Source organism: Pipistrellus kuhlii, unplaced genomic scaffold, assembly GCF_014108245.1.
Source record: "Pipistrellus kuhlii isolate mPipKuh1 unplaced genomic scaffold, mPipKuh1.p scaffold_m20_p_39, whole genome shotgun sequence".
In the NCBI taxonomy this organism is placed as follows: Eukaryota; Metazoa; Chordata; class Mammalia; order Chiroptera; family Vespertilionidae; genus Pipistrellus; species Pipistrellus kuhlii.
Genome location: NW_023425539.1, coordinates 693256 through 720979, shown reverse-complemented (window position 1 = coordinate 720979; position 27724 = coordinate 693256). Strand labels below are relative to the sequence as shown.

Genomic DNA, 27724 nt, shown 5'->3' with positions numbered 1-27724 from the left:
CCTCATTTCTTCCCCCCTCCACCAGGTTCCCACCCCACCCTCCGCCCTCTTCCCATCCCCCATTGTCCTCATCCAAAGGTGCACAGTTTATGTTCAGTCTCTTCCTCCCTCCCTTTCCACGATAGTAAATCCCTTTTCAGATAGTAAATCTGTTACTTAGCATTTTCTCATATCAATAATACCTCCACATGCCCAATGATACACTTCACACAAAAGACATTTCCAAATAGGTCAACCAGCCTCATCCAGGCCCCACCCAAGGCACTCACAGATCAACACCACAGCCCTATACTAACTCAACACATCCAGATCCAAGCCTTCATCACTTGATTGAGCAGACCCTCAAGTTCCCACAAAAGTTTCCAGCCATGTCTGAGAGGCAGCCGTGGGGCAGGGGCAGGGGCAGGCGAGGAGCGAGCTGTTCCGGGCCTGGAAGCTCTGGGCCTGACCTCTGTTGCTCTGGTTCGTTCCACAACCAGCTGCTCGGGGTCTGGTCACTACCACTCCCGACCTAGTTGTTCTGGACTTGGCTGTTGCTGCTCCAGGCCTGGCTGCACCTGACCCGGCTGCTCTGGGCCCGGTTGCTCCAGGCCCGGCTGCTCCGGGCCTGGCAGCTCCCAGCCTGGCAGCCGCTGCTCCGGGCCTCGGCCAAACATTTTTTAATGGGCAAAGGATCTGAATAGTACTTTCTCCAAAAAAGATACACAAATGGCCAATAAGCACATAAAATTTTTTTAATATCATTGGCTATCAGAGAAATGCACAGCAAAACTAAAATGAGATACCACTTAATACCCACTAGGATGGCCATAATTAAGATAAATAATAACAAGTGTTAAGTGAGGCAAAAGGGGGTTTACAATTGTTCATATGCTAATTACACGGTAACTAAATAATACAAAAATAAATATTAATACTAGATGAAAAAAATAGGTTAAATCAATATTTTATAGTAGTGTTTTTATTAGGTTCTTTGTTTTTAATTCAATGTATCTTTCCATATTCATAAGCAATATATTTTTCATTTGAAGTAAGAAAGACCAAATTGGATGTTTGTTTACTATCAAATGATAGGTGGCAGTAAAAATAGTTAAGCGCCTCCCTAAGCCAATAAACCCAATGCAGGACTATACTGTGACCTAAATTGGTCCAGTCAGAAGAAAACCAAAGTGTAATGGTCTGGGGGAGAAAAGAGCTCTCTCCTCCCTCTCGCCCCCTCTGTAAATGTTACTCTGCCTCAAGTAAACCAGCCCGAGAACAAAAACCACCAAGGGTGAGGTCAGAGCAAGAGAAACCTGGAAAAACTGAGCCTTAGCTTTGATACTATTTTGATCCCCTTGATCAAATTATTCCTAAAGTCAACACTACTGCTGGATTTCTCAGATATATGAGCCAATAAACTTTCTTTCTTGTTAAAAGTCAATCTGAATTGGGTTTTCAGGTGCTTGATTACAAAAGCAACCAGATACAGCTTCCAAAACAAAAGCTGTTCTTTGCTCTTATTGCAAGCAAGGCAAACTTAGATAAATATTCAATTACTTTAAAGGAAAGGATATTTACCTTGGCTTCCAACTGATTGGCAAAAAAGGGAGGGTTGCACATGCAAAAGTCATAGATTATCTCAGATTCTTCTTTAAGAGCATCCATCAAAAGTGTCTTCTGTGGTACTTTTACAACTAGGAGAAAAAAAACAGAAACTGTTAACCAATATTAATGCTGTGGTAGTTTTCAAAAATGTCCACAAATTCTTTGACAATAATCCCTTCAAAAGGTGGAGTTTGATTTCCCTCTCCTTAAGTACAGGTTGCACTCACTGACTGGCTTTTAATGATAGAATATGATGGAAGTGATAGGACACAGAGTGTCACTTCTGAGACTCCATTATAAAAAGTAATATGGCTTCTTCCTTTTCCCACCTCCTGAATTACTTGCTCTAGAAGCCAGTAATACAGGCTTCAGTATCTCCCTTTACAATAATATATTGACTTTGTGGAATCCTTTTATTTTATTTTTATTTTTTTAATATTTTATTGATTTTTACAGAGAGGAAGAGAGAGGGATAGAGAGTTAGAAACATCGATGAGAGAGAATCATCGATCAGCTGCCTCCTGCACACCCCCTACTGAGGATGTGCCTGCAACCAAGGCACGTGCCCTTGACCAGAATCGAACCCGGGACCCTTCAGTCTGCAGGCCAACGCTCTATCCACTGAGCCAAACCGGTTTTGGCATGACTTTGTGGAATCTCTTTATGGGAGTCTCTTAAATAAATAAAAAACACAAATAAATCACAGCCCTTTATATATATAAGACTAGAGGCCAAGTGCACGGAAATTTGTGCATTCTGGGTGAGGGGTCCCTCAGTCCCTCTGTGGGAGGCAACTGGGCATGTGATCAGGGGACAGCACCACCCCCATCAGCCTCTCTCCGTAGGAGGCGACCAGGTGGCCGATCAGGGAACGGCGCCAGCCTGCACGTCCCGCCCCTTCCCTCATTGCCCATCTACTGCCGGTCACTGTCATCCCACCCCCACCGCCAGCCCCTCCCTCTGCCCACTGGCACGTGCTTGGCTGGCCTGGTGCCAAGGTTCTCACCAACCCCGCCCCCTTCCACCGTTTGGCTGATTTGCATATTATGCTTTTTTTTAAAATATATTTTATTGATTTTGTACAGAGAGGAAGGGAGAGAGATAGAGAGTTAGAATCATCAATGAGAGAGAGTCATCGATCAGCCGCCTCTTGCACACCCCCTACTGGGGATATGCCCGCAACCAAGGTACATGCCCTTGACCGGAATCAAACCCAGGACCTTTCAGTTCCCAAGCCAATGCTCTATCCATTGAACCAAACCGGTTTCGGCTGCATATTATGCTTTTATTATATAGGATTATATAGGATACAGACAAACATAAAAAGTAACAGATTGCCAAGACCGGTTTGGCTCAATGGATAGAGCGTCGGCTTGGGGAATGAAGGGTCCCAGGTTCGATTCCGGTCAAGGGCATGTACGTTGGTTGCGGGCATATCCCCAGTAGGGGGTGTGCAAGAGGCAGCTGGTCGATGACTCTCTCTCATCGATGTTTCTAGCTCTCTATCTCTCTCCCTTCCTCTCTGTACAAAATCAATAATATATATTTTAAAAAAAGTAACAGATTAAGGGAATTCAACTATTTGTAGCAGAGTTCCATGTACTGAAATAAAAATAAGATGGTATAATTTAATCAACAGTGGGGTCTTCTTACTTTTAAAATCTTGGTGACTAAAATAAAATAAAACAAAATAAAAAACAACTGGCTGGTGTGGCTCAATGGTTGAGAATTGACATATGAAACAGGAGTCACAGTTTTATTTCTAGGTTTGGGACATGCCAGGTTTCAGACTTGGTCCCCAGTAGGAGGCATGCAGGAGGCAAACAGTCAATGATTCTCAGCATTGATGTTTCTCTCTCTCTCTCTCCCTTCCTCTCTAAAATCAATAAAAATATTTTTTTAAAAATAAATAAAATCTTGGTTACCATATTCTTCATATACAGTTGATTCTATTATTTACAGTATCTGAACATACCGTATTTTTCGGACCATAAGATGCACCAGTTTTTAGAGAAGGGAAATGAAGAAAAAAAGATTCTGAAACAAATAGTGTCCTAAAATATGTTATGTGCATTAAAACCCAACATCACAGTCATAAACACATGTAATCAACCCTATAAAGTAAACAGCAGCATTTAGAACCATTTTAGAGCCGGGCAAGCACACAGAGACCACACAGAGCCGGGCAAGTAAAAACACTTTTTTTTTAAAGTATATGTGTAGGCTATATTTGGACCATAAGACGCAGGGACTTTTCCCCCCACTTCTGGGGGGGAAAAAGTGCATCTTATGGTCCGAAAAATACGGTATATTTATGTTCTATAAAGTCATCACAACCACTGAATTAGTGAATACTGAACTATTAGCTCTGGAGAAAAATACAGGGTGGGTTAGGTAACCGTAAGCCTCTGGTCCAACATTTTCATCAACCAATCAATATAAATCTTATTTTATGTTTTTGTTTAAAGGTACTTTATTTAATATATATTGTTGATTCATTAACTCTAAACTCCTGGTCAACAGCACTAAACTCATGTCTGAACAAAGCTTCTAACACACGTATTTTCTGTACAAGGCACATCACAGCCTTCTTGCACTCAGGAACACTAGATAGCACTTACCTGTATTTTCCTGCGTATAAGACGACCCCCTAATTTTACAGTTAAAACATAGGTTTAGGCCTATATTCGGTGTATAAGACTACCCCCCACTTCCGAGGCAACACCAATCTGAGCAGGCTTTTTACTAGAACACAGTGTAGCTTCGGGTACAGAACATGTATAATTTGCATGCATAAAAAGCCTGCTTGGATTGGCTGAGTTAGAGAGGCGGTCTATTAAAAAAAGAACTGGTGTTGCCTCGGAGGTGGGGGGTAGTCTTATACAGCGAATATGGGCCTAAACCTATGTTTTAACTGTAAAATTAGGGGGTCTTCTTATATGCCCGGTCGTCTTATACGCCAGAAAATACGGTAAGCACTATATTTAGGGGCCATTTTATTTTAAATATATTTTTATTGATTTTTTACAGAGAGGGAGAGGAATAGAGAGTTAAAAACATCGATGTGAGAGAAACATTGATCAGCTGCCTCTTGCACACCACCTCCTGGGGATGTGCCCGCAAACAAAGTACATGCCCTTGACCGGAATCGAACCCGGGACCCTTCAGTGACGTTTTATCCACTGAGCAAACCGGTTTTGGCTTTATGGGCCATTTTAAACAATAAAATCACCAAGAAAAAGCACAAAAGTGCAAAGAAAATGGCGCTAAACAGACCACGAAAAGGACACTTTACAATGTGAGAGCTGAAACAAAAAGGCAGAGCATCACCTTGTTCAACTTCAGCTGGCAACATGCATATTGGGTGACTCAAATTTTTTTCTGCTCTGACCATGTCTATGGATAACCACCAAAGTACAAGTATTGATTTTGGAGTTAAAATATAACCCCATGTAGGCAAATTTTAGCAAGTAGGCAAATTCACTAATACAGAATCCACAGATTATGAAACTTGGTTGTAATTACTATACCTCTTTCTGAATTAATTCTGATAACAAAACAGTGAATTCAATTATAATGTACCAAATTTTGTATATTAAAGGAAAAGAATGAAATGTATTAAATTAAAAAAAAAGGTTACTAAAGCAAAGCTTAAAAGGGATATTTATTTTGTAGAGCTAACCTTTTATAAGATCAGATAAGTTATTCTGTTCCACATTTTTCTTTGCATAGTTGAAGCACATATCATCTACTTCTGTTGCAAGAAAATACCAGCCATTTAGGGTACTTCCAAGTAAAGGATAGATGCAGGATGCTCCAGTACCTAGTAAAATAAAAATTCAAAACACATTGTATATACCTGAGGGAGAGGAGAGAATAATAAGCAAAAACACCATTCTTTTCTTAGAATTCATATAGCCTTGGTAGTGGATTCTGGGTTCTCTAGTCTATAAATATAAAAGGCTAAGTAACCGACTATACGTATGTCCGATCATCCAACCAGCCAGTACATATGACGCGCACTGGCAATTCAAAAATAAACACTGACTCGCTCATGTGGGATATATATAAAGCTCTCGCTGGTGCCAATCACATGTATGCGTATCTTTTTTTTATTTTTTTATTTTATTGATTTTTTACAGAGAGGAGGAGAGAGGGATAGAGAGCTAGAAACATTGATGAGAGAGAAACATTGACCAGCTGCCTCTTGCACACCCCCTACCGGGGATGTGCCCGCAACCAATGTACATGCCCTTGACCAGAATCGAACCTGGGACCTTTCAGTCCGCAGACCGACACTCTGCCAGCTCTACCACTGAGCCAAACCAGTTTCGGCACATGCATGTGTTTCAATGTCATTGTCGATCATGAATTTTGTTGACACTTCTATTATAGAGAAAGGGCAAATAATGATATTAAAATGTCTTCTAATTAATTACCTTTCAATGGCACGAATCCGTGCACCAAGCCACTAGTTATTTCATGTGTTTGTCTTATCCCATACTTAGATTCAAATTTCTTAGAGGATAGAAATCTTACTAACCTCTTTTTTTGTATGTTTGTTTTATGTAAAATGAAGTATGGATAATTGGCTAGTGACCAAGGGATACATGATTGATAAACTGAAAATTGTCAAAACAATTTAATTTGCTTTATAAAAATGTCTTCATTTAAAATCTTACACAAATCCGCCAAAACCGGTTTGGCTCAGCGGATGGAGCGTCGGCTTGGGGACTGAAGGGTCCTGGGTTTGACTCCCGTCAAGGGCATGTACCTTGGTTGCGGGCACATCCCTAGTAGGGGGTGTGCAGGAGGCAGCTGATCAATGTTTCTCTCTCATCGATGTTTCTAACTCCCTATCTCTCACCCTTCCTCTCTGTACAAAATCAATAAAATATAGTAAAAAAAAAAAAAAAAAAAAAAAGAACCTGAGAATTTAAAAAATAAAAATAAAAAATAAAAAATCTTACACAAATCTTTATTTTCTTAAAAGAAATCAATGCTAATTGTTAAATCACCACAGTACTACAGTAAAATAGATCAATGGATACCCTGTTCCCCAAAAGTATAAAAAATACATAAGGCATAAACCCCTCCAATTCCCCACATATCTGTGAATTGTTACTTGAAGGAAATCAGAATAGAGAAAAAAATTTAAAGAGAAAATTTATATCTTAGATGTGAAGACATGGAAACACATTTGATCCAAACCTAAAACATCACCCAGCCAGCATGGCTCAGTTGTTGAGCGTCAACCTATGAACCAGGTCACGATTCAATTTCTGGTCAGGGACATGCCAGGGTTGCAAACTGGATCCCCAGTGTGGGGCATGCAGGAGGCAGCCAATTAATGATTCTCTCTCCTTTGCCCTTCCTCTCTGAAATCAATAAAAATATATTTTTAAAAATAATCTTACAAAAACAAAAAATACATCAATCACTGGCTAGACCACCAAAGTTTCAAGGGGACATTCATAGGCAGATGCTCCAGGAAAGATAATTCTTTGACAACTAGGGTTTGGTCCTAAATTTGTATGTAGAACCTCTAACTATACACTAATCTCAAATATTGCTTTTATAACCATTGGCCAATGTTGGCCAATAGGATCTTAAAGAGAAAAGAAGCCAGTGTTTCTCCCAAAGGCCTAAGTACAATAGTTAGCTCATCCCAGCCACTCCAGGCCTGTTTTCCTCAGTCATACCCTGGCACAGGAGAGGAGAGGCTAGAACTCCTCCTGACCCGGAGGAAACCCAGGCTCATCTCACAGCTTCCTCATTAAGAATTCTGAACAGTCCAGTAAAAAACAGGGCAACTGACGGCCAGAACAGTTAAGCTCTTTGACAGACATAGTGATTGCTAAACTTCCTATCACGTTTAGTGAGTAACATCCAGGCCCTGACGCTACTGACCAACACCTCCTAGGGGACATGTGATGTGGGGAGGGAAAGGATGGTAAAGGGTCCTCAAGCTCCTCTCAGAAGCCACAGTTATTTGCCCCTCCTCACCATTGTGGTAAGAGAGTCATGCAGAATAAGAAATTTCAAGCAGCACTTTCATCTATGCAGGGGGGAAAATCCAGACCACGTCCCCAAGCTCTTGATCTCACACAACTCTCTCTTCATATTTCAATTTTTTTAAAGAAAAAAAAAAAAAGTACACTTTCCTTCAGTTGCCCAACAATAAAGGGGTAAAAGTCCTGTCCTTCGCAAAAAAAATCAAGTTTCTCAATTCTTAAGACCAAAGACTTGCATTTTAACACCCGAATCCCCTCAGAAAGCTGAATGACATTCTTAAGTTACCACTTGTAATCTTGTAATGATAAATAAAAAATGACAAGTGTATAATCATGGAATTAGAGCAAATTGATGGAGTCTGGGGGAAGAATTTATATAGAACCCTAATTAGAATGAATGTGATTTCAGCACCAGTGCCCCTTATGAACAGCTAAAATCCATTAACCTCCTATATCCCCAAGTGTTATTTTAGAAGGTTTAGGGCATAATTAAAATAAATTAGTACCAAATAAGCTCTGAAGCTTTTTAAACTTTCTATAACCCATCAACCATGAACATAAAAGGGCAGAAGCTTTTGTTAACCCCATTATTTTTATATAGGACTTAGCTTATATGGGTGTTCAGATTTTTTAAAGTAAAAAAAAATCACATATTTATCAATATCAACAAATTATTAACTGAACACCTACTACTAGGCACTAGACGTTTTTTAGTCCTTGGGATATTATAGTAAGCAAAAAGGTAACAGGCTCCGCACTTTGCAAACTAGAGAAAGACATTAATCACTCAGGTAAGTGAATGTGGAGTTAAAAACTAAAAAAACACAAAAAACACACAACAACCCTGGCTGTTTGGGCTTGGTGGTTAGAGCATCAACCCTAGGACCTCATTTAGTGACTAAAAGAAGAAAGAGTAAAATAAGTTTCAATGGTTTGCATAAACAGGCATTAGTTGTTCCTGACAGTATTTAGTAATAAAATCAGATCTTTTCTTAAATTATTCAAGTTCCATATATATTATTTTTCCAAGTTAACATATAACTATCTTTTTTGTTTATCTTTTTAAAAAAATATATATTTTATTGATTTTTTACAGAGAGGAAGGGAGAGGGATAGAGAGAGTTAGAAACATCGATGAGAGAGAGTCATCGATCAGCTGCCTCTTGCACACCCCCTACTGGGGATATGCCCGCAACCAAGGTACATCCCTTGACCGGAATCGAACCTGGGACCTTTCAGTCCGCAGACCGACGCTCTACCACTGAGCCAAACCAGTTTCGGCTTAACTATCTTTTTTTCAAAGAGATTCTTAAAGCCTGTCTTTTTCTCTATAGCTTGCCTCATGGCATGTTATTTTTAAATGGCACTGTTGAGATCAGCCATGCAGATGGAAAAGTTGAAAATCTCTTTATAGGAAATAGTTTTGGAATTACTCCCACTATGGATAAGCAGTACATGCATGGAGTAAAATAGATGATTGTCAGGTAAGGTTATCTCTTTGTCATACACTCTCGTTTGTTGACTTAAAATAGATGAGACTGTTCTTCCTTAAAATAAATGCCAAGGGTTTGTACCTTGTGCTGCAGGTTCCCCAGCCCCGATAAGGGTGTGATCAAGAGGCAACCAATGAATGTGTCTCTCTCATGTTGATGTTTCTCTCTCTCTTCTTCCTCTTCCTTCTTCCCTTCCACTCTCTCTAGAAATCAATGGAAAAAATATCCTAGGTGAAGATTAAAAAAAAAAAAATTTAAATGCCATCATGGAAGAATCATAAAAATGTCGGTTATTACAAACATATAATACATTTATAATTGCTAAATATACCTTCACTTCATTTCCTTCTGTATATTCACTTGCACTCCTAAATGAATCAAACTGAACAGTTTTCTCCATTGTAGATGTTTGTAATTAAGAGAATATCTTACTTTGACTCATGATTTTCCCCACCTTTAATTTTTGGATTAAATACTCTACAAATAACCAAGAGGTTCTGAAAGTATTCAGGCCTACATGATCTTTTATCAAATGGCCATTATCACAAAAATCACAATACGGAAATTTTGTTACTAATATCAAATAATTCAGAGTAAAATTAATACCCAGTAGACATAAATACCAACATGGTAATCTGAAAAGCTAAGAAAACAAGAGCCTCCCTCATTTTGTCTCTCTTACCCATTTGCTCCCTATTTGGTGGTCAAAAGCAATTAATGGCAGAAAAGCCCAGATGTAGCAAATGAGAGCAGTAATATCCATAGTTAGGTTCTTTCACATAATACAAGATAAATTTATAAAGAATTCGGCCTTGAAAATTTTATTAAACTTACATGTAATCAAAAGAAGAATTTAAAATCACATACCTATGTCAATTCCTCTTCGGACAGTATTTTTGTCAGAGTCCTGATGACCAATCAGATCTTCTACCCAATGAATATAGTTGAGTCTCAAGGGAACCGTGGGAATTAGTCTCTCCAACGGAATATCAATAGAAAGCCCAAAATCCTCCCTTAGGAGAGTACAAGTCAGAGCTCTGACGGCTTCAGGATCTTTAAAATTAAGACTGTGGGATGGAGAAAAATAAGTAAAATGGATTAATAAGATTCAATATGCTGTACAAGCTCTATGGTAGCCAGGCCATACCGAACACCCACTTGAATTTCCTAACACATAGCTGTGTAGAGCAAGCATGTCAAACTCGCGGTTCAAAGGCTGCGTGTGGCCCACAACAAATGTTTTTGCAGCCTATCTAATATATTGGTATGTAAGAAACGTTTTAATAAACATTTCATAACTTACTTTTTACAATATCCTGTTATACATAACCTATAATAATAAAAGCATAGCATGCTAATTAGACGGGACGTCCTTCTGGACGAAGCCGGGACTGCGAGGGAAGCCCGGGTCCCAGGTGCCTGCTGGCAGCCCGGAGGGAAGCCTGGGTCCCAGAGGGAAGCCCAGATCCCAGGTGCCAGAGGGAAGCCGGTGCTGGCAGCCCCGAGGGAAGCCTGGAGAAGGAAGGCCTACTCTTGCACAGATTTCATGCATCAGGCCTCTAGTTATTAATAACAAACTACAACATTTGCTAATGATTGATTACTATAATCGAGTTGCATTCATTTCCCTTAAATGCCTTACATGCAGGCGCACCATTTCTCTCCACTAATTCTAGCAGCAAATATTTTAGCAGCCAATTGCCATGTCATTCAGTCTTGGACTGAGTTGTTCAGTGAGTGCCACAGGAAATATCTCACTTTTTGGAGAACAAGAAAAATAGGTTTATTTGCATTACGCTTATTAATTTGTGCAGTTATTCAGTGTCTGGTAAGTTAATGTTCAAGAAAAATATTAATTTTCATTAAAATGTTCTATTATTTTATGTTAACAATTACTCATTTATTTCAGCCCCTGGTATTCAGCATGTCTCTATTGAAATAAACCTATGTTTCTATGAAAATTGAAGCTTTTTTTTTTTTGGCCCACATAAACTTACACTTTATTTGCCCCGTGTTAGCCACTGAGTTTGACATGCCTGGTGTAGAGTATCCACACAAGGGTGTTTAACACATAGTATACAAATGGCAGTATAAGTTCCCATCAACAACACTGCATTTTCATACATGAAAGATAAAGGACAAATGTTTCTATTCCAGTTCCTGTCTGATTGACTCCTTACCTACCTGTATGACTTAGAACAAGTTGAGGACACGGTTCCTCTGCTATAAAATAGGAACAGTGGTACATATATCACAGTGTTTCTGGGAGATAATCTTGACAAGTACTTAGCATAATGCCCAGTACATAGTAACTATTTTAGAAATGCTGGCCATTTTTTACTATTATCAATTAACATGATGTGACATTAGCATATTCTTTGAAAATTAAATTTAAAAGTAGAAAGCAGAAAAAGTGTTTAATAATGAAAATAGAATATGATACTTAAATATGACAGATATTATATCAAATTTAAAATTTGATTATTTTTAGCAGCTTTACTGAGGTACAATTTGCATATAATAAAATTCACCTAGAATATACAATTCAATAGTTTTTAGGATATTGCACAACCATCACCACAATCCAATTTTTAGAACAATTCCACCAGCCCCAAAAAGAAGCCTTAAGCCTATTTGCAAGTCATTCCTTGTTTCTACCCTCAGATCTAGGCAACCACTAATGTACTTTGTCTCCATAGATTTGCCTTTTGTGGACACTTCATATAAATAAAAATCACACAATAAGCAATGAAGAGTCCATTTTTACACATGGAAAGAAGTTTACACATCTGCGTGTTCATATTACAGCATTCAAATAAATTCACATTCTTTTTTAATTTTTAATTTACTGGTGGTGGGGGGGAAGGAAGTGAGAGACAGAGAGAGAAAAACCAACCCATAGTCTTGTTGTTCCATTTATTTATGCAGTCATTATTGACTATAATAGCAACTTAACCTACTTCTAAACATCACTGCTAAACATACAGAAGTATATACCAGTGGTCGGCCAACTGCGGCTCGCAAGCCACATGCAGCTCTTTGGCCCCTTGAGTGTGGCTCTTCCACAAAATACCACGTGCAGGAGCGCACATATAGTGCAACTGAAACTCCCTGGTCCATGCACAGAAGTCGGTTTTCGGCTCTCAAAATAAATTTCAAAAACAAAAATAATTTAAATCGTCGTACTGTTAATATTTGGCTCTGCTGACTAATGAGTTTGCCAACCACTGGTATATACCAATATAATGATTACACTCAAAGCCTTAAAATCTAAAGTGTCAAATCTTAGAATTTTCCTATTGAAAAACTTAACCTATATACATTATAAAATTAATTTGGACAATATTACCTAAGAGCAGCATATATTGACTTACTGTCCTGCAACTTCTGAATGCCCTTTTGTACTGGCTTTTAAATAAAATTGTGGCCCAGCCAGTGAGGCCCAGCCAATGAGGTTGAGTGTTGACCTATGAACCAGGAGGTCACGGTTCAATTCCTGGTCAGGAAATAAGCCTGGGTTGCAGACTTGATCTCCAAAAGGGGGTGTGCAGAAGGCAGACAATCAATGATTCTCTCATCACTGATGTTACTATCTCTCTCTCCTCCTTCCTCTCTGAAATCAATAAAAAAAAATACTTTTAAAAAAGTCAAAGGAAAGAAAGTTAGTTGACAGGGGTTAAATATTTAAGAAAAGGAATACTGAGCTGTGTAAAGTTCCTGAGATGAGGGGAGAATATGAGATCCAGAGCACAGATGGAGTACTTAACTGAATTAGAATATAAAGTAGTAGTAGCAGTAGTAATATTTGGTTGTTGAACAGAACAAAAAGCCAAACCCATGGCCTTCTGTTGTGTTTTCCACCAATAAATTCTTCTCTACAACTGATTTTAAGAATTAAAAAAACAAAAAACAAAAACAAAAAACATTAACATCTCCACTGGTTAAATAAGCAATTACAATAGATACTAACATACAAAAGCAAGAATCCTGAAACAATGGAAATGACTATGACCATTATTGATAACCTTAAACCAAAGAACACAAAATCCTACTTGCAAAACACTAATAAACTGCCTGGATTAATCTCTTACACTAAGATTCCCAAGCTAGCTAAAGAGCAAAGAATAAGAAAAAAACTTAGCCTTCTAAGCACTCCCTTATCCTTTTTAAAAATATATATATATTTTATTGATTTTTCAGAGAGGAAGGGAGAGGGATAGAGAATTAGAAACACCGATGAAAGAGATACATCGACCAGCTAGCTGCCTCCTGCACAGGTGGGGGATGTGTCCGCAACCACTGTACATGCCCTTGACCGAACCCAGGACCCTTCAGTCCACAGACAGACGGCTCTATCCACTGAGCCAACCCAGTTTTGGCGTTCCTTATCCTTTCTAATACAATTAATAGTATATCAATTTTCTAACAAAACCCAATGACTTAAGAGGGCATAGAGGGAATAAATGGTGATGGGGAAAAGAAAATAAAGATAGAGAAAAAAAGACCAACAGTAAGTGAAACAGTTAAATAAATCTGTTTTGTATTACAAGAAATTTAGGAATAACCTAAAAGTAAACAACAGTGAGTTGACTGAAAAAGTTATAATACATCCACACAAGAGAATACTCTGCAGTCATTGAAAGGAATAAGACTGGGCTGATTCACATATTCCTATATGAAGAGGATTCCTTGATTAAAAAAAAAAAAGCCACAAGCTTTTTATATACATAAAAGCATATATGTACATTATGATCACATTCTTGTAAAAATAAAACAAAAACAAAGCAAAATATATAATGGTTGGATAAATGAGTACAAATGGAGACTTTCATTCTCCTCATGTTTTTATATTATCTAAATACATTTCATACAATATCACCTTCTTAATAGTTTTTTAATATATTTTATTGATTTTTTACAGAGAGGAAGGGAGAGAGATAGAGAGCTAGAAACATCGATGAGAGAGAAACAACCAATGTACATATCCTTGACCAGAATCGAACCTGGGACCTTTCAGTCCGCAGACTGACGCTCTAACACTGAGCCAAACCGGTTTCGGCTAATAGTGTTTTATAACTCTATGGAAAATATAATATAATGTCATCAAGCAGTGATAAAAATAAGTCCTATGATTACATCTGTATCAAAATTACAACCACAAAAATTACTATATAAGGACAAGGGCTTAAACACAAATAGATTTTTACTGTAGAAAAACTGACATTTTTCTTTTATGTCTGTAACATTAACATTATTATTTTTTTAATATATTTTATTGATTTTGTACAGAGAGGAAGGGAGAGAGATAAAGAGTTAGAAACATCGACGAGAGAGAGTCATCGATCAGCTGCCTCTTGCACACTCCCTACTGGGGATATGCCCGCAACCAAGGTACATGCCCTTGACCGGAATCGAACCCGGAACCTTTCAGTCCCCGAGCCGACACTCTATCCATTGAGCCAAACTGGTTTCGGCTGTAAAACATTAACATTATAAATGTAGTCAGGAAAAATATATTTCTGTCCTTTTCCCATTAAGGGCTCTATAATGCATGTACAATTAAAAACAATTTCAAAAAAGGAAAACAGGTCCTTGGTTCCAGAGTCCTTTGTTTCTATGAAAGAAGACAAGTCTGTTGGAGACCAAACAGGGACCTTTCCCACAGTGACAGCAATCGCCAAAAAATAGTACTGCAGCTTGAGCATTATCACCTAGCTTCATCAAACATCTGGAGCACATGTGTCAAACACAAGGCCCGTGGGCCAAATCCGTCCCGCCAGGCCTTGCAATGTGGCCCGCACCGCGCTGTCATCACTGCACTCCGCTGCGTTTCCATCACAATGACAGTTTATGACTGTTCAGTAAACCATTCGGCCCGCGATTTAGGCTGGATTTTAGATTTTGGCCCCTTCTCTGACTGAGTTCGACACCCCTAATCTGGAGCAAAGAAACAGCAATATAATTTTTTCTTCATTTTCTTCTAAGAAAATACAGACACTAATCTCAGGGTTGGAAATCTTTTTGTAGGACAAAGTCTAGTCATCCAACTTGAATAGTTCAATATCTAGGTCACTTTAGCACTCTGGGACATTAAAAAAAAATCCTGAACACAGGCAAGATCTTTTTCTTTCTCATTTCTGAGATCACAGGAACTAAAATTAGCTCTCACGTGGAAATTAGCAATTTATTCTATCAGTCTTTGTTGTTTGTTTAACACACCCAGCTTCACAAAATAGTCTATTGTCAAAAGGCTCATGTCAGATTTCCCCAGAATGACTCCTGCACAAATACTAATGAATACAAGTATTACATTACAAACAGCATTTGGAAGGATACATTCTGTGACCCATGGTTAAAATATCAATCATTCTAACACTGAACCTGATGTAACAACAAAGACCAATTTTACCCCACATTGTTTTCAATTCATTAGATCTTCACCGAGATGCTAAAAATAGTATAGTCCTAAGATAGGACAAAGCCCCTTAATTCTGGGTCTTTGATTTAAAACAAACCAGTTAAGTGTCACACTCTATTCAAACTCAACTGACAGGGCTCAAGTAAATTGCAAAATGTCCCTATGGGGCTGGTAACAAGCACAAACTAAAATCTAATTGCAATGGTCAGAATGATTATAACAAAGCAGTGAGAGATGCAAGGAAGAAAAACAGAGTGATATCAATCCCACCAGCAATCCTCGTCACCTTCTATTCTACCAAGCTTAATAATGATGAAAGTACCTATCATTTACTAAGTGAGTACAATGTGCCAGTCACTTTGAATGCATTATTACTAACCTGTGTGACAACCATCCAAAGTATGGCCTTTGCCCAGGCCAGTTTGGCTCAACGTTCGATTCTGATGGGGAGCACATTCCCGGTTTGCGGGCTCGATGCCCAGTAAAGGGCGTGCAGGAGGCAGCCGATCAATGTTTCTCCTCACTGATGTTTCTATCTCTCTTTCCCTCTCCCTTCCTCTCTGAAATCAATGAAAATATATTAAAAACAAAACAAAGTATGGCCCTTATCCCTCTTGTTAAGATGAGGAAATTCAATCTCAGTAAAGCTAAGAATGTTATCTAAGGCCTCACAACTGGTTAGTGGCACCGTTAAGACTGGTCCGTAGGATGACTAAGAATAAATACCCCTTCTTCCTATACCACACCCTGCATCCCATAAGAGACCACCTCAGAGTTGAACAAACAAATGACACATATCCAAATGTCTTTCTTATTTATTATGGCTTTTCTAGAACTTAGCACAAAATGGTTAATAAATATTAAGGCAGGAGAATCCAAGATGGCTGCACAGGCAAACACCTAGCTGCAGCCGCACACAACAATTTCAATAAAATACAACTAAAATATAAAATGGACATTACCCAGAACTACAGGAAAGTCGACTGACTGGAAATTCTACAACGAGAAGCAAGGAGAAAACCAGAAGGAAGAGCGGAGGAGCTGTAAAAGCCTAAGGTACAGAGACACGCGGCGCGTGGAGAAGACAGAGCCGGAGAGGAGGGGGCGGCTGAGTGCCTGGCTGGCGTTCCCTAGCAGGAAGGAGATAAAAGCTCCGACTGTGCTGAACCCCAGACTCGACAGCACTGAACCCCAGTTCTAGGCCAGAACCTGGGGACCCAGGCTCAAACAGAGGGAGCAGGGGCTGTGAGGCAGAATCCCAGGGGAGCAGTGAAAGGCAGTCCCGGAGGCGCGCACATTGAGTGCAGAGGACAGACTGTTGACTCTGCTGCCAGATTGCCCTGGCGGGAAGGAGACAAAGGCTTCAGACTGTGCTGGGCCCCAGTTCCGACTCCTCTGAACCCCAGTTCTAGGCCAGATCCCAGGGACCCAGGCTCAAACAGAGGGAGCTGGGCTGTAAGGCGGAACCCTGGGGGAGCGGCGAAAGGAGGTCCCGAAGGCGCACACATTGCACGCAGAGAAGAGATGGTTGGCTGTGCCAAGGGATTGCCCTGGCGGGAAGGAGACAAGGGCTCCAGACTGCTCTGAACGCCACCTCCAGCTCCACTTCCAACTGAACTGAACCCCAGTTCCGGGCTCATTGGGGGAGAGCCTACACTGTTTGGTAGCAGGTGAAAATCGAGGGCACCTTTCTCTCAGAGGTGCTTGCAACGAGTACTGAAGGACCCTGGGGATTACTGAGACTCAGGAACCACACAGAGCGTGGCTGACGGAAGCCAAGCCTGTAGGCTCCACCCTGAAACTCCGCCCCATCAGGGAAGCTGCGAAAATGCCTAGACAAGGAAATAGATCACAAACGAAAGAAATGGAGGACAAAAAGTGACTGGATGTAGAGTTCAAAACCACACTTATAAGGTTGTTCAAGAATCTCCTAGAAAAGGCGATAAAATAAACGAGACCTATGAGGATATGAAAAGGGATCAACTAGAAATAATAAGGGATCAACAAGAAATAAGGGATCAACAAGAAACAAAGAATACATTGTCTGAAATAAAAAATATTATACAGAGTCCTAAAAACAGAATGGAAGATCGCAAGAATCAAGTCAAAGATTTGGAACATAAAGAGCCAGAAGACACTCCTCCACAGAAGCAAGAAGGCAAGAGAATCCAGAAAATTGAAGATAATGTAAGAAACCTCTGGGACAACTTCAAGTGAACCAACATCAGAATTATGAGGGTCCAAGAAGATGAGAGAGAGCAAGATATCGAAAACATACTGAAAGAAATAGTGACAGAAAACTTCCCCCACCTGGTGAAAGAATTAGACTTACAAGTCCAGGAAGCGCACAGAACTCCAAACAAAAGGAATTCAAAGAAGACCACACCAAGACAAATCATAACCCGTTAACCGGGGAGTTCCCTTTTTAATTACGCAACCAGTAATGGGCGCGTATTCTTTCACTAGGACGTGTCAGTATGTCACACCTGGAGGATGTAATTTCATATTATTATTATTTTTTATTTATACTTAATTAAAATAAATGATATATATATTTTTTTGTTTATTTATATATAAAGCACAAAGGAAAATACAAAATTACAAAAGAATACCAACAAAAAAATGGAAACATCGAATTAAAAAATTATAAATTTTACAAATAATTATAAAGATTACAAAAAATATATAACATCCCTCTCAGGGCGCAACATATATTTCCAGGACGTATTCATATGTCCTACCTGTTCCCAATATTGTTTACGTTTGAAGTATTTATATGTCCCGCTCGGTTAACAGGTTAAAATTCCAAGAGCAAAAGACAAAGAGAATATTAAAAGCAGCAAGAGCAAAGCAGGTAGTTACCTACAAAGGAGCACCTATATGATTGTCAGCTGATTTCTCAACAGAAACCATGAAGGCCAGACGGGAATGGCAAAAAATATTCAAGGTGATGAATAGTAAGAACCTACAGCCAAAGATAATCTATCCAGCAAAGCTATCACTCAGAATCGAAGGCCAGATAAAGAGCTTCACTAATAAAAAAAAAAGCTAAAGGAGTTCATCACCAACAAACCAGAATTATATGAATTGCTGAAGGGGGTTCTTTCGGAAGAGAAAGTAAATAAAGATAAAAACTATAAACAACAAATACGTAACTATCAACAAGTGAATCTAGTAATAATTAATGTCGTTTTTAAACATTCTATTAAAATCTTGCTTGGCGTTGACTTGTATTGACATAACCTTCAAACATGTGGTATCTACAGAACGTGTGAAGTGCAATTAACAAGTTTTGCTTGAAAAAGTTTGTGTTTGGTTTGGTTTTTGTTGCAAAACTAGGGCTAAGAAGATGGCGGATGAAGAGCATATTCGGCACTGCATGCTTTACGAGTTCCAATTAGGAAGAAAAGCAAGTGAGGCTGCAAAAAACATCTGTAGTGCTCTTGGTCAAGATGCAGTTAGCGCCAGAAAATGCCAGCGTTGGTTTGAGAAATTTCGCGAGGGAAATTTTTCGTTAGATGACAAGAGTGGTCGAGGCCGTGTGTCCAATTTTGATCAAGAAGCTCTTCAAGCTCTTTTGGTGCAAAATCCTCAAATTACCCAACAAGAGCTTGCGACAACTTTAAATTGTTCACAAAAAACAATTTCCAATCAATTGCGTGCACTTGGCAAAGTCCAAAAGTTTGGAAAATGGGTTCCTCATGAGTTGACCGACAACAACCGTAATCAAAGAGTCACAATTTGCAGTTCGCTCCTCTCTCGTCAAAACTGTTTGCCGTTTTTAGAGCAAATTGTTACCGGAGATGAAAAATGGGTGCTGTGTGTTAATTTGAAAAGGCGGCCTCAATGGTTGGACAAAAATGAGGCTCCGCAGCCCACGCCAAAACCTGACTTGCATGCGAAAAAAGTGATGTTGTGTGTTTGGTGGAATTTTAAAGGAATTCTTCATTATGAACTTTTACCATCTAACCAAACCATTACAAGTGCAGTGTATAGTGCCCAATTGGAAAGGTTAGCCCAAGCTTTAAGAGAAAAAGAACCCGCGCTGATTAATCGGAAGGGCGTAATTCTTCACCACGATAACGCACGACCGCATACTGCAAGAATCACTGCTGAAAAACTGCGCCAGTTGGAATGGGAAGTTCTCCCTCAACCTGCATATTCTCCTGATATTGCCCCTTCCGATTACCATTTGTTTCGTTCTTTGCAAAACTTTCTTCTTGGAAAAAAATTTAATAATGAAGAATGCCTCAAAAATGCATTGACCAAATTTTTTGCATCAAAATCACAAGAATTTTACAACAGAGGGATTAAAATGCTTCCTGAGCGTTGGGCAGAAGTAGTAGAAAACAACGGCAACTATATTGTTGATTAAATTTTGTTGTATTGTTTAAATAAATTCGATTTAAAAAAGTATTAGAAAACGACATTATTACTAGACCTAATATTATTTAAAAAATTTTTTTAAATCAACTTTTTAACTTAAATGTAGTGACATCTTAAGTAATAATATCTGTGAAATCACAGTTTTGCTATCATGGCTATTATCTTCCTACCTCAAAGCAACACACTTAAAAAAAAAAAGATTTTAGACCCTCACCAGCCACCAAGTTTAATTTTATTTTATTAGATTTTAAAAATAGATTTTACAGAGAGAGGAAGGGAGAGGGAGAGAGAGAGAGAGAAATATCAATGTGAGAGCAACATCAATCAACTGCCTCCTGCACGTCCCCTACCACGGATTGAGCCCGCAACTTGGGCATGTGCCCTGACTGGGAATCAAACCAGCAATTTTTGCATGCAGGGGACAATGTCCAACTGAGCCATACTAGAAGGGCACCAGCTACCAAATTTCAGAACATAATTTTAAGTTTTATGCAGTTACTCTGGGATCTCTGATGAATAAGTAATAATTTGGACATTTAGGGGTTTATTTCTTTTTTTTTTCTTTTTTTTTTTAAATATATATTTTATTGATTTTTTGCAGAGAGGAAGGAAGAGGGATAGGATAGAGAGTTAGAAACATCGATGACAGTGAATCATCAACCAGCTGCCTCCTGCACAACCCCCACCAGGGATGTGCCCGCAACCAATGTACATGCCCTTGACGGGAATCGAACCTGGGACCTTTCAGTCCACAGACCGACGCTCTATCCACTGAGCCAAACCGGTTTCGGCGGGGTTTATTTCTTTTAAAGCCAAGGGAAATTAAAAAACATTTGGTGCAATCCTCTCATCTTTAAAAATTTGAAACCCAAAGCAGGTACATTATTTGTCCAAGGTCAGATGTTTAATAAAATGTTTTATAAAATGTCTAGGATTAGTATTCAGGTCTATATCAGTCCAGTACACTTTCCACTATACTATATCCATTCAGATTACACTAGAATAATACAGTATCCAGAATTCTTCATCTGTTACCTACCTCACTCTTCCATTCAGATTTATATGAATATGTTGCTTAAAATCTGGATATTTGGATGCCAGATATGCAAAGTCAGGAGGTTTATCCTTGTATCTATTTCTTGCATGCATTGATTTACTCAGAGCCATCTTTAAAAAGAAAAAGAAAAAAAAAAAAGAGAGAGAAAAACATGTTTAGTTTAACATATTTAAATTAAAAATATATTAATGTGGAAAAACTGTGGTTGCCAAGTCAACAGTTACAGTCAACACATCCTTACCAATTAAGTGAGAAAGTAGAAGCAATATTTTTAAATGAACATAACAAATAAGAATATGAAAGATGGTCATCATCATCTATCATTAGAGAAATGCAAACCACTTTACCTATTAGGATGGATGGCTATTATTTAAAAATTTTTAGAAGAAAATAATACATGTTGGAAAGGCTATAAAGAAATTAAGAGCCCTCATGTTTTGCAGGTGGAAACATAAAACGGTATAAATACTGTGAAAAATAGTTTGGTGGTTTTTAAAAAGTTAAAACACAGAACCACCATAAGAGCCAGCATTTTCCCTCCAAAGTATGCGCAAAAAACTAAAAACAGGGACTCAAACATATATTTGTTTACAATGTTCATAGCATCATGTTCACAACAGCCAAAAGGTGGAAACAACCCCAAGTATCCATATACAGATGAATAAACAGAATGTGGTATATGCATACAATGGAATATTATTTATATACTAAAGGCCTGTTGCAGGAATCTTCCTGCAAGAATAGGGCTTTCGCTGAAACCGGTTTGGCTCAGTGGATAGAGCGTTGGCCTGCGGACTGAAAGGTGTGCTGGAGGCAGCTGATCGATGTTTCTCTCTCATTGATGCTTCTAGCTCTCTATCCCTCTCCCTTCCTCTCTGTAAAAAAATCAGTAAAATAAAATAAAAGTAAATTTAAAAAATTAAAATAAAAGAATAGGGCTTCCTCGGGCCTATTCCTGCAAAAACAGGGCTTCCTATGGCCATGTCCACTGCCCCACCTGCTTCCCTCCCTTCTCTGGTGTCCTGCTTGCTTCTCCGCAGCTTTGCTCCCTTTTGCAGCGCTTGGCTTCCTTCTATGCTGTCTTCAGTCTTTGATCTGCTCCTGAATATGCAAATTAACTGACATCTTGTTTGGGTTAATTTGCATACTCACTCCCAATTGGCTTGTGGGAGTAGTGGAGGTACAGTCAATTTGCATGTTTCCCTTTTATTATATAGGAAGATATAAAACCCTAAATGGCCACTCAATTGTTAGACCCTTTGACTGGTCACTATGACATGCCCTGACCACCAAGGGGCAGATGCTCAACGCAGGAGCTGCTCCCTGTTGGTCAGTGAATTCCCACAGTGCGAGAGCCACTCAACTGACTGACAGATCCAAAATGACACAGGAGAATCAGAGGGGGGATTACCATTTTAGTAACCCCTTTTGATCCTCCTGTCATTTTAATTGCCTCCTCTGATCCTCCTGTGTCATTTTAAGTGATCCCCCTCCCCCCACCCCTGTGCCACTGAACACCTTCACCAGACATCCCCCGTACCCCTTTATCAGACATTTACCCCCTGGGGCCTGCCTGGGGACTGTCACTGGGCTTGCTGGGGCCTGGATCTGGGCTGGAGCAGGGTCTGCCACTGACTGAGAACCTTCAGTCATCATGAGGGCGGCCATGAGCATCAGGTAGTGTCATCAGAGACAGACCAGCACTCACCACCTTCACCGAATCCCATCTGCTCTAATCCTCCTGTTCTTCACGCATCTGCGAAAGTCTCCTCCTCTCTCCTGCCCCACACTCACCACTCACTCCGACCTCCGCTCCGCCTCCACACAGCAGTGACACCAGGACTCCGATTAACATCACTGGTTGCTAGACACCAGTCGGGGCGGCCCTAGCAACCAGTTTATGGTAAATTAATTTTCATTCTGAGACAGAGCCTGGAGGGGGCCTTATTTTCAGGGGGATGCCTTATATTTCACTCAGAAGGAAACCTGTAAGTAGGTCTTATTTTCAGGGAAACACGGTACATCCCTTGGGGGATGTCACTATACTGCTGGTTTCAGCCAGATGCCCGCAGTCCTACATCCCCTGAGGAGTCACCGATTGCAAGAGGGTGCAGGGCAGGCTACGGGACCCCACCAGTGCACGAATGCATGCACCATAAAAAGAATGAAATTCTGATACATGCTAAGCATGGGCAAATTTTAAAAACAAGAGAAATAAGCCACATCCAAAAGGAGTATTGTATTATATTAAATATCATATTATCCCATTTATATGAGGTACCAAGACTAGAAAAATCATACAGAAAGAGTAGAATAGATGTTTCTGTGGGTTTGGGAGAGCGAGGAATAATGAGTCATTCTTTAATGGGTACACGGTTTCTGTTTAGGATTAAAAACTTCTAGAAATGGCCAAGACCGGTTTGGCTCAATGAATAGAGTGTCGGCTTGGGGACTGAAGGGTCCCGGGTTTGATTCCGGTCAAGGGCATGTACATTGGTTTCGGGTATAATTCCCAGTAGGGGGTGTGCAAGAGGCAGCCGATCGATGTCTCTCTCTCATCGATGTTTCTAGCTTTCTATCCCTCTCTCTTCCTCTCTGTAAAAAATCAATAAAATATATTAAAAAAAATTTTTTTTTCTAGAAATGGATAGTGTTGATGGTTGCACAACTGTGAATATATTTTATGTCACTGAAAAGTAGTTAAAATGGTAAATTTTGTTATATAAATTTTACCACAAAAATATACACAGCAATGATGAATCTTTTTTTTTTTTTTTTTGAACGGAAAAAAATAGAAATTATGCCTTTAAAAACATCAAAGCAGCAGAAAGTACTATAATTTACAGTCAAGAATATTATAATCAGAGGTTAGTTTTTACAGTAGCCTGGCATGGACTGATTAAATTTATAGGTACCAAAAATCACTTAAATTTCAAAAATTATCTTCTATTCCAACTTCCTTTATAAATGTCAGCCTTGTCACTCCTAGGTAGCTAGAACCAAATGAAAACAAACATAATTTGACTTCTACCAGATTATAAAGAGGAAAAAAGTTAATGTATTTATAGCAATAAATTAAAACTAGAAGGCCAGTGGTTTGGTAAATCTCTAAGTAGTTGGTAATTTTAAAATATTTAAAAATATTACATATCCTTTTCTTTATGCCATTTTGATTTTCCTTTTCTTTATACCATTCTGCATTTTCCACTCTTTTTTTATAATGAGCATTCATCTAAACAGTATTATGTAGGAGTCACCTGATAGCTCTCTATCGCTCTCATATTCCAAGAAATAACAGTCATGTGGATTTAATCTGCTAAAAACTTCCTAAATCCATCAATTTTTATCTATTTCCATCAATATAAGCCAAATACAAATTACCTAGATGGCTATAAGTGTCTCTTAATTGGTCCCCGACTCCACTTTTATTCTCTCCATTCCTTTTTCCACTTTGAAGTGATCATTTCTAAACACAAATCTCTTTACATCCTTGCTCAAAACCTTACTCTTAGGATAAAAACAAAAAACCTTACTTCATCTTACAAATAAGGTCCAGCCTGGTGTGGACTCACCTATTTCTGCACTATCAGCTCACACACACACACCCCTGAGCTCATTTTCTATTCCTCCATCTGGCAATAGGGTCTTTACAAAACACAGATTACTCCTTCTGTCTCTAAGAGTGATTTCAACCTTTTTCATCTCATGGCCCTTAAACTAATTACTAAAATTCTGTGGTACACCAAAAAATATATTATATTTCTTACTGATCTGATAAAAATTTATTTATTCACACAGGACAGCTATTATTGTGTTGGCTGTTGCCTTTTTTTTCAACCTGACTGAATAGTCAGGTATTACATGTTTTAAAAATTCTTGCGGCATACCAATTAAAAATCACTGATCTATAATGTCCTCCTCCCCCTCCACATCATCCCACCCCTCCTCACCCACTCATCCTTACTATCACACTTCAAGCATCTCTTCTTCAGGAATGTCTTTCCTTCCTTGATCTCCCCGGTGAAGCCATATCCCTTATTAAGCCATATCCCTAGCACAAGCACCTTTTCTTTGCAAGCTTTGTTTGAGATGTAATTTTACATAGTCGTAAATCTGTTCACTTTATTTCAGAAAGTTTTTTGACAGCTTTCTACACTGCAAATTTAACAACCATTTTCAAAAAAGAATTGTCTTCACCCCAGACCTTTCCAAATCATACATCCAACTGCCCACCAGATTTCTCATTTGAATGGCTCAAAAATATTTCATGCACAAACATGTCCAAAATTAAATAATTTCTATCCACCCCAAAATGGTCCTCATCTGATCTTCCCTATTTCAATGAATGATACCACTATCTTTCTTGTGGTGCACAATCCAGAAATCTTTAGTATCTTCACCATCCCACCTCCCCAATTCCAAACACACCATGTCCTGAATATTCTCTATCTCCTGATTATTTCTTGGTAACTTTTCACCCTTCACAACGACACATCTCTAAGCGTCCAAGGTCATTACCATCTTTCTTGGATTATGATAAGTGATCTCTCTATAACCACTCTTGCCCCTGCAATCCACTTTTCACACTGCAGACAAGTCTTCTCTCCTCCATCCCACACAAATCTGAATATTCTTTGCTAAGCCCCTTCAGTGGCTTCTAAAGCTATTAGACTGATAAAGTCCAAAACCATTAACAAGGTATAGATCATCTAGGCCCTGCCTATCCCTCCAGCCTCATTTGTTGCCAATTCCCCCTTCCAGCACAGTGCTCCAGACATACCGGTTTTTTCATTTTTCTTCATTCACTCTGACATTTTAAAGGTATGTTATCCTAAAATGCATAAGACCAATGGACAGGGCTTACTTAAGATAAAGACTGACCTTTGCTAAGAGAGCTACAGGCCTGAGATGTAACTACCCACTAAGACCTGCCCGATTGGAATTTATGATCAGACCCGTGGTGTGTGGTTATTTTGGTGACTGAGCTTATCAGGCCGGCCACGTGGCCCCCATGAGCTTGTCAGGTTTATTACATAGACCCTTTTTCATTCACATATGGCAGATTCAACTCATTTCCTACATTACTCAACCTTTTTGGTCAGTAAAGCCACTTCTTTGCTATTCAAGCTCCTCATAACAGACAATGGGTCCTTAGCTAAATCTAGCATGTTCCTCAGTTTAGTTCAGAGTCACCTCTTACCTGCCACTAGCACTGTCACTTCCTTCTCTCTAACCTAATGTACTTTCCTCTTCTGTGCTCATCCTGCTCTTAGCTACGCTGGCCTCCTTGTTTTTTATCAATTCTGGTATACTCCTGCCTCAGAACTTTTGTATTTGCTGTTTGTTCTGCATGGACTTTTCTTTGAACCAGAAATACATACATACAAGATACCCTGGCCTTGTTCAGGTCTTTAAATCAGATATCACCTCACGGATGCCTCTCATACTATCTTTACTTAAAATTGCAGCAGTGACCGCACTCCTGGTTTCCCTAACTTGCTTCTAACTTCTACACAGAACTTACCCATTTGACATTCCATACATTCCAGATCTTTCACTTTTTTTTTTTTTAAACCTGCCATGCCAGTGGGCTTTATGAGGGAAAATCTTTTGTCTGTCTTGTTCACCACGATTTCACAACATCAAATTGGGCAATCAGGTCCTGGGAGAGTAAGCACTCGGTATTCGTTGATTGAAAACACTGATGTGTGTGTAACTCTTTTCACTATCCAAACCACTGAAACACAGCACCTCATTCGTCTTGACTCCCAAAGAGGCTCAGGCCTAAGGTTGGGGCTTTTTCTTCTGGGTTGACCGAGTCGGTCGTAAAAAGCCAAAGTAGTCGAACCCTGAAGCTACCGTTTCCTTGGTTTCTCTTGACCCTCAAATAATCTTCTTTCAACTACCACGCACCTTAACGCAATCTACATTTCGCCTTCAGAGTTTCGAATGTCTTCTTAACAAATTCCTCCCACTCCAACCCCAATCTCCCCTTTTTCCTCGTTGCCTTCCTTCATGAACCCGACTTTTCCTTCTAGTCCCGCCACGGCCAGTTCTCCATCTCTCCCACAGTCCCACGCCTTCATCTTACCCATTCAGTTTGCCTCCCCGCCTCCGTTTCCCATCTCTCTGAACCTCCTCAGCCCCAGGGGCCTTCCCTACTTTAGTCGTAGCCTCCATCCTAGTAGTCAACTCCTCACCCCCCACGCCTCAACCCCCTGTCGGGTCTCTCTCTCCCTAGACTCCCCCGAAGTCCAGCACCCGAGCATGAGGAACCTGGGGGATGCGTGAACTAAGTGAACTCGTAACCATCGCGAAAGATAACAAGTGACTTACCTCTGTGGGCCAACTTCCAGCCAAACCACCAATCTGGAGGGGGCCGCTAAACCCCTAGTCTCACACCACAGGCAGCGCGAAGCTCCTGGAAACGCAGATGTTACGCTCCCAGCGCGCCGCCATCTTGGGCAGCCATCCAGCCTCGCGATTGGACAATGAACACATCGCGAGATCTGTAGTAGAGTCGGAAGAAAGAACAAACTATCGCGAGACCTGGAGTTTGCGGCTCCTACAGACAAAAAAAAAAAAAAAAAAGAAAAGAAAAGAAAGAAAGAAAGAAGAAAAGGGAGGGGGGCGTGGTAGCGAGCTGAGTCCTTGGTGGAGGTTCCTGCATTAGAATCTGCTAGGTAACTTTTTTTTTTTTTTTTTTTTTTTTTTTTTTTTTTTTTTTTTTTACAAATGTAGATTATTTTTTTTAAAGTTGCTTTCTGGA

General features: G+C 39.5%; 1 protein-coding gene across 2 annotated transcripts in view; it reads right to left on the bottom strand.

Annotated features, from left to right (window-relative positions):
• Nucleotides 1-27450, bottom strand: part of METTL16 (methyltransferase 16, N6-methyladenosine) — a 49418-nt gene extending 21968 nt beyond the window's left edge. Inside the window, exons 1-6 of one of the 2 annotated variants that reach the window (XM_045570984.1) lie at nucleotides 27292-27443; nucleotides 23885-23948; nucleotides 20938-21065; nucleotides 9962-10161; nucleotides 5270-5410; nucleotides 1561-1676 (exon numbers count right to left, since the gene is read on the bottom strand). In XM_045570984.1, the coding sequence (XP_045426940.1) occupies nucleotides 1561-1676; nucleotides 5270-5410; nucleotides 9962-10161; nucleotides 20938-21065 (585 nt within the window). In that variant the 5' untranslated portion in view covers nucleotides 23885-23948; nucleotides 27292-27443. Of the gene's footprint in view, nucleotides 1-1560; nucleotides 1677-5269; nucleotides 5411-9961; nucleotides 10162-20937; nucleotides 21066-23884; nucleotides 23949-27291 lie in introns of both variants that reach the window. The other variant, XM_036408483.2, reaches the window with a different exon arrangement.
• Nucleotides 27451-27724: the final 274 nt, after the last annotated feature.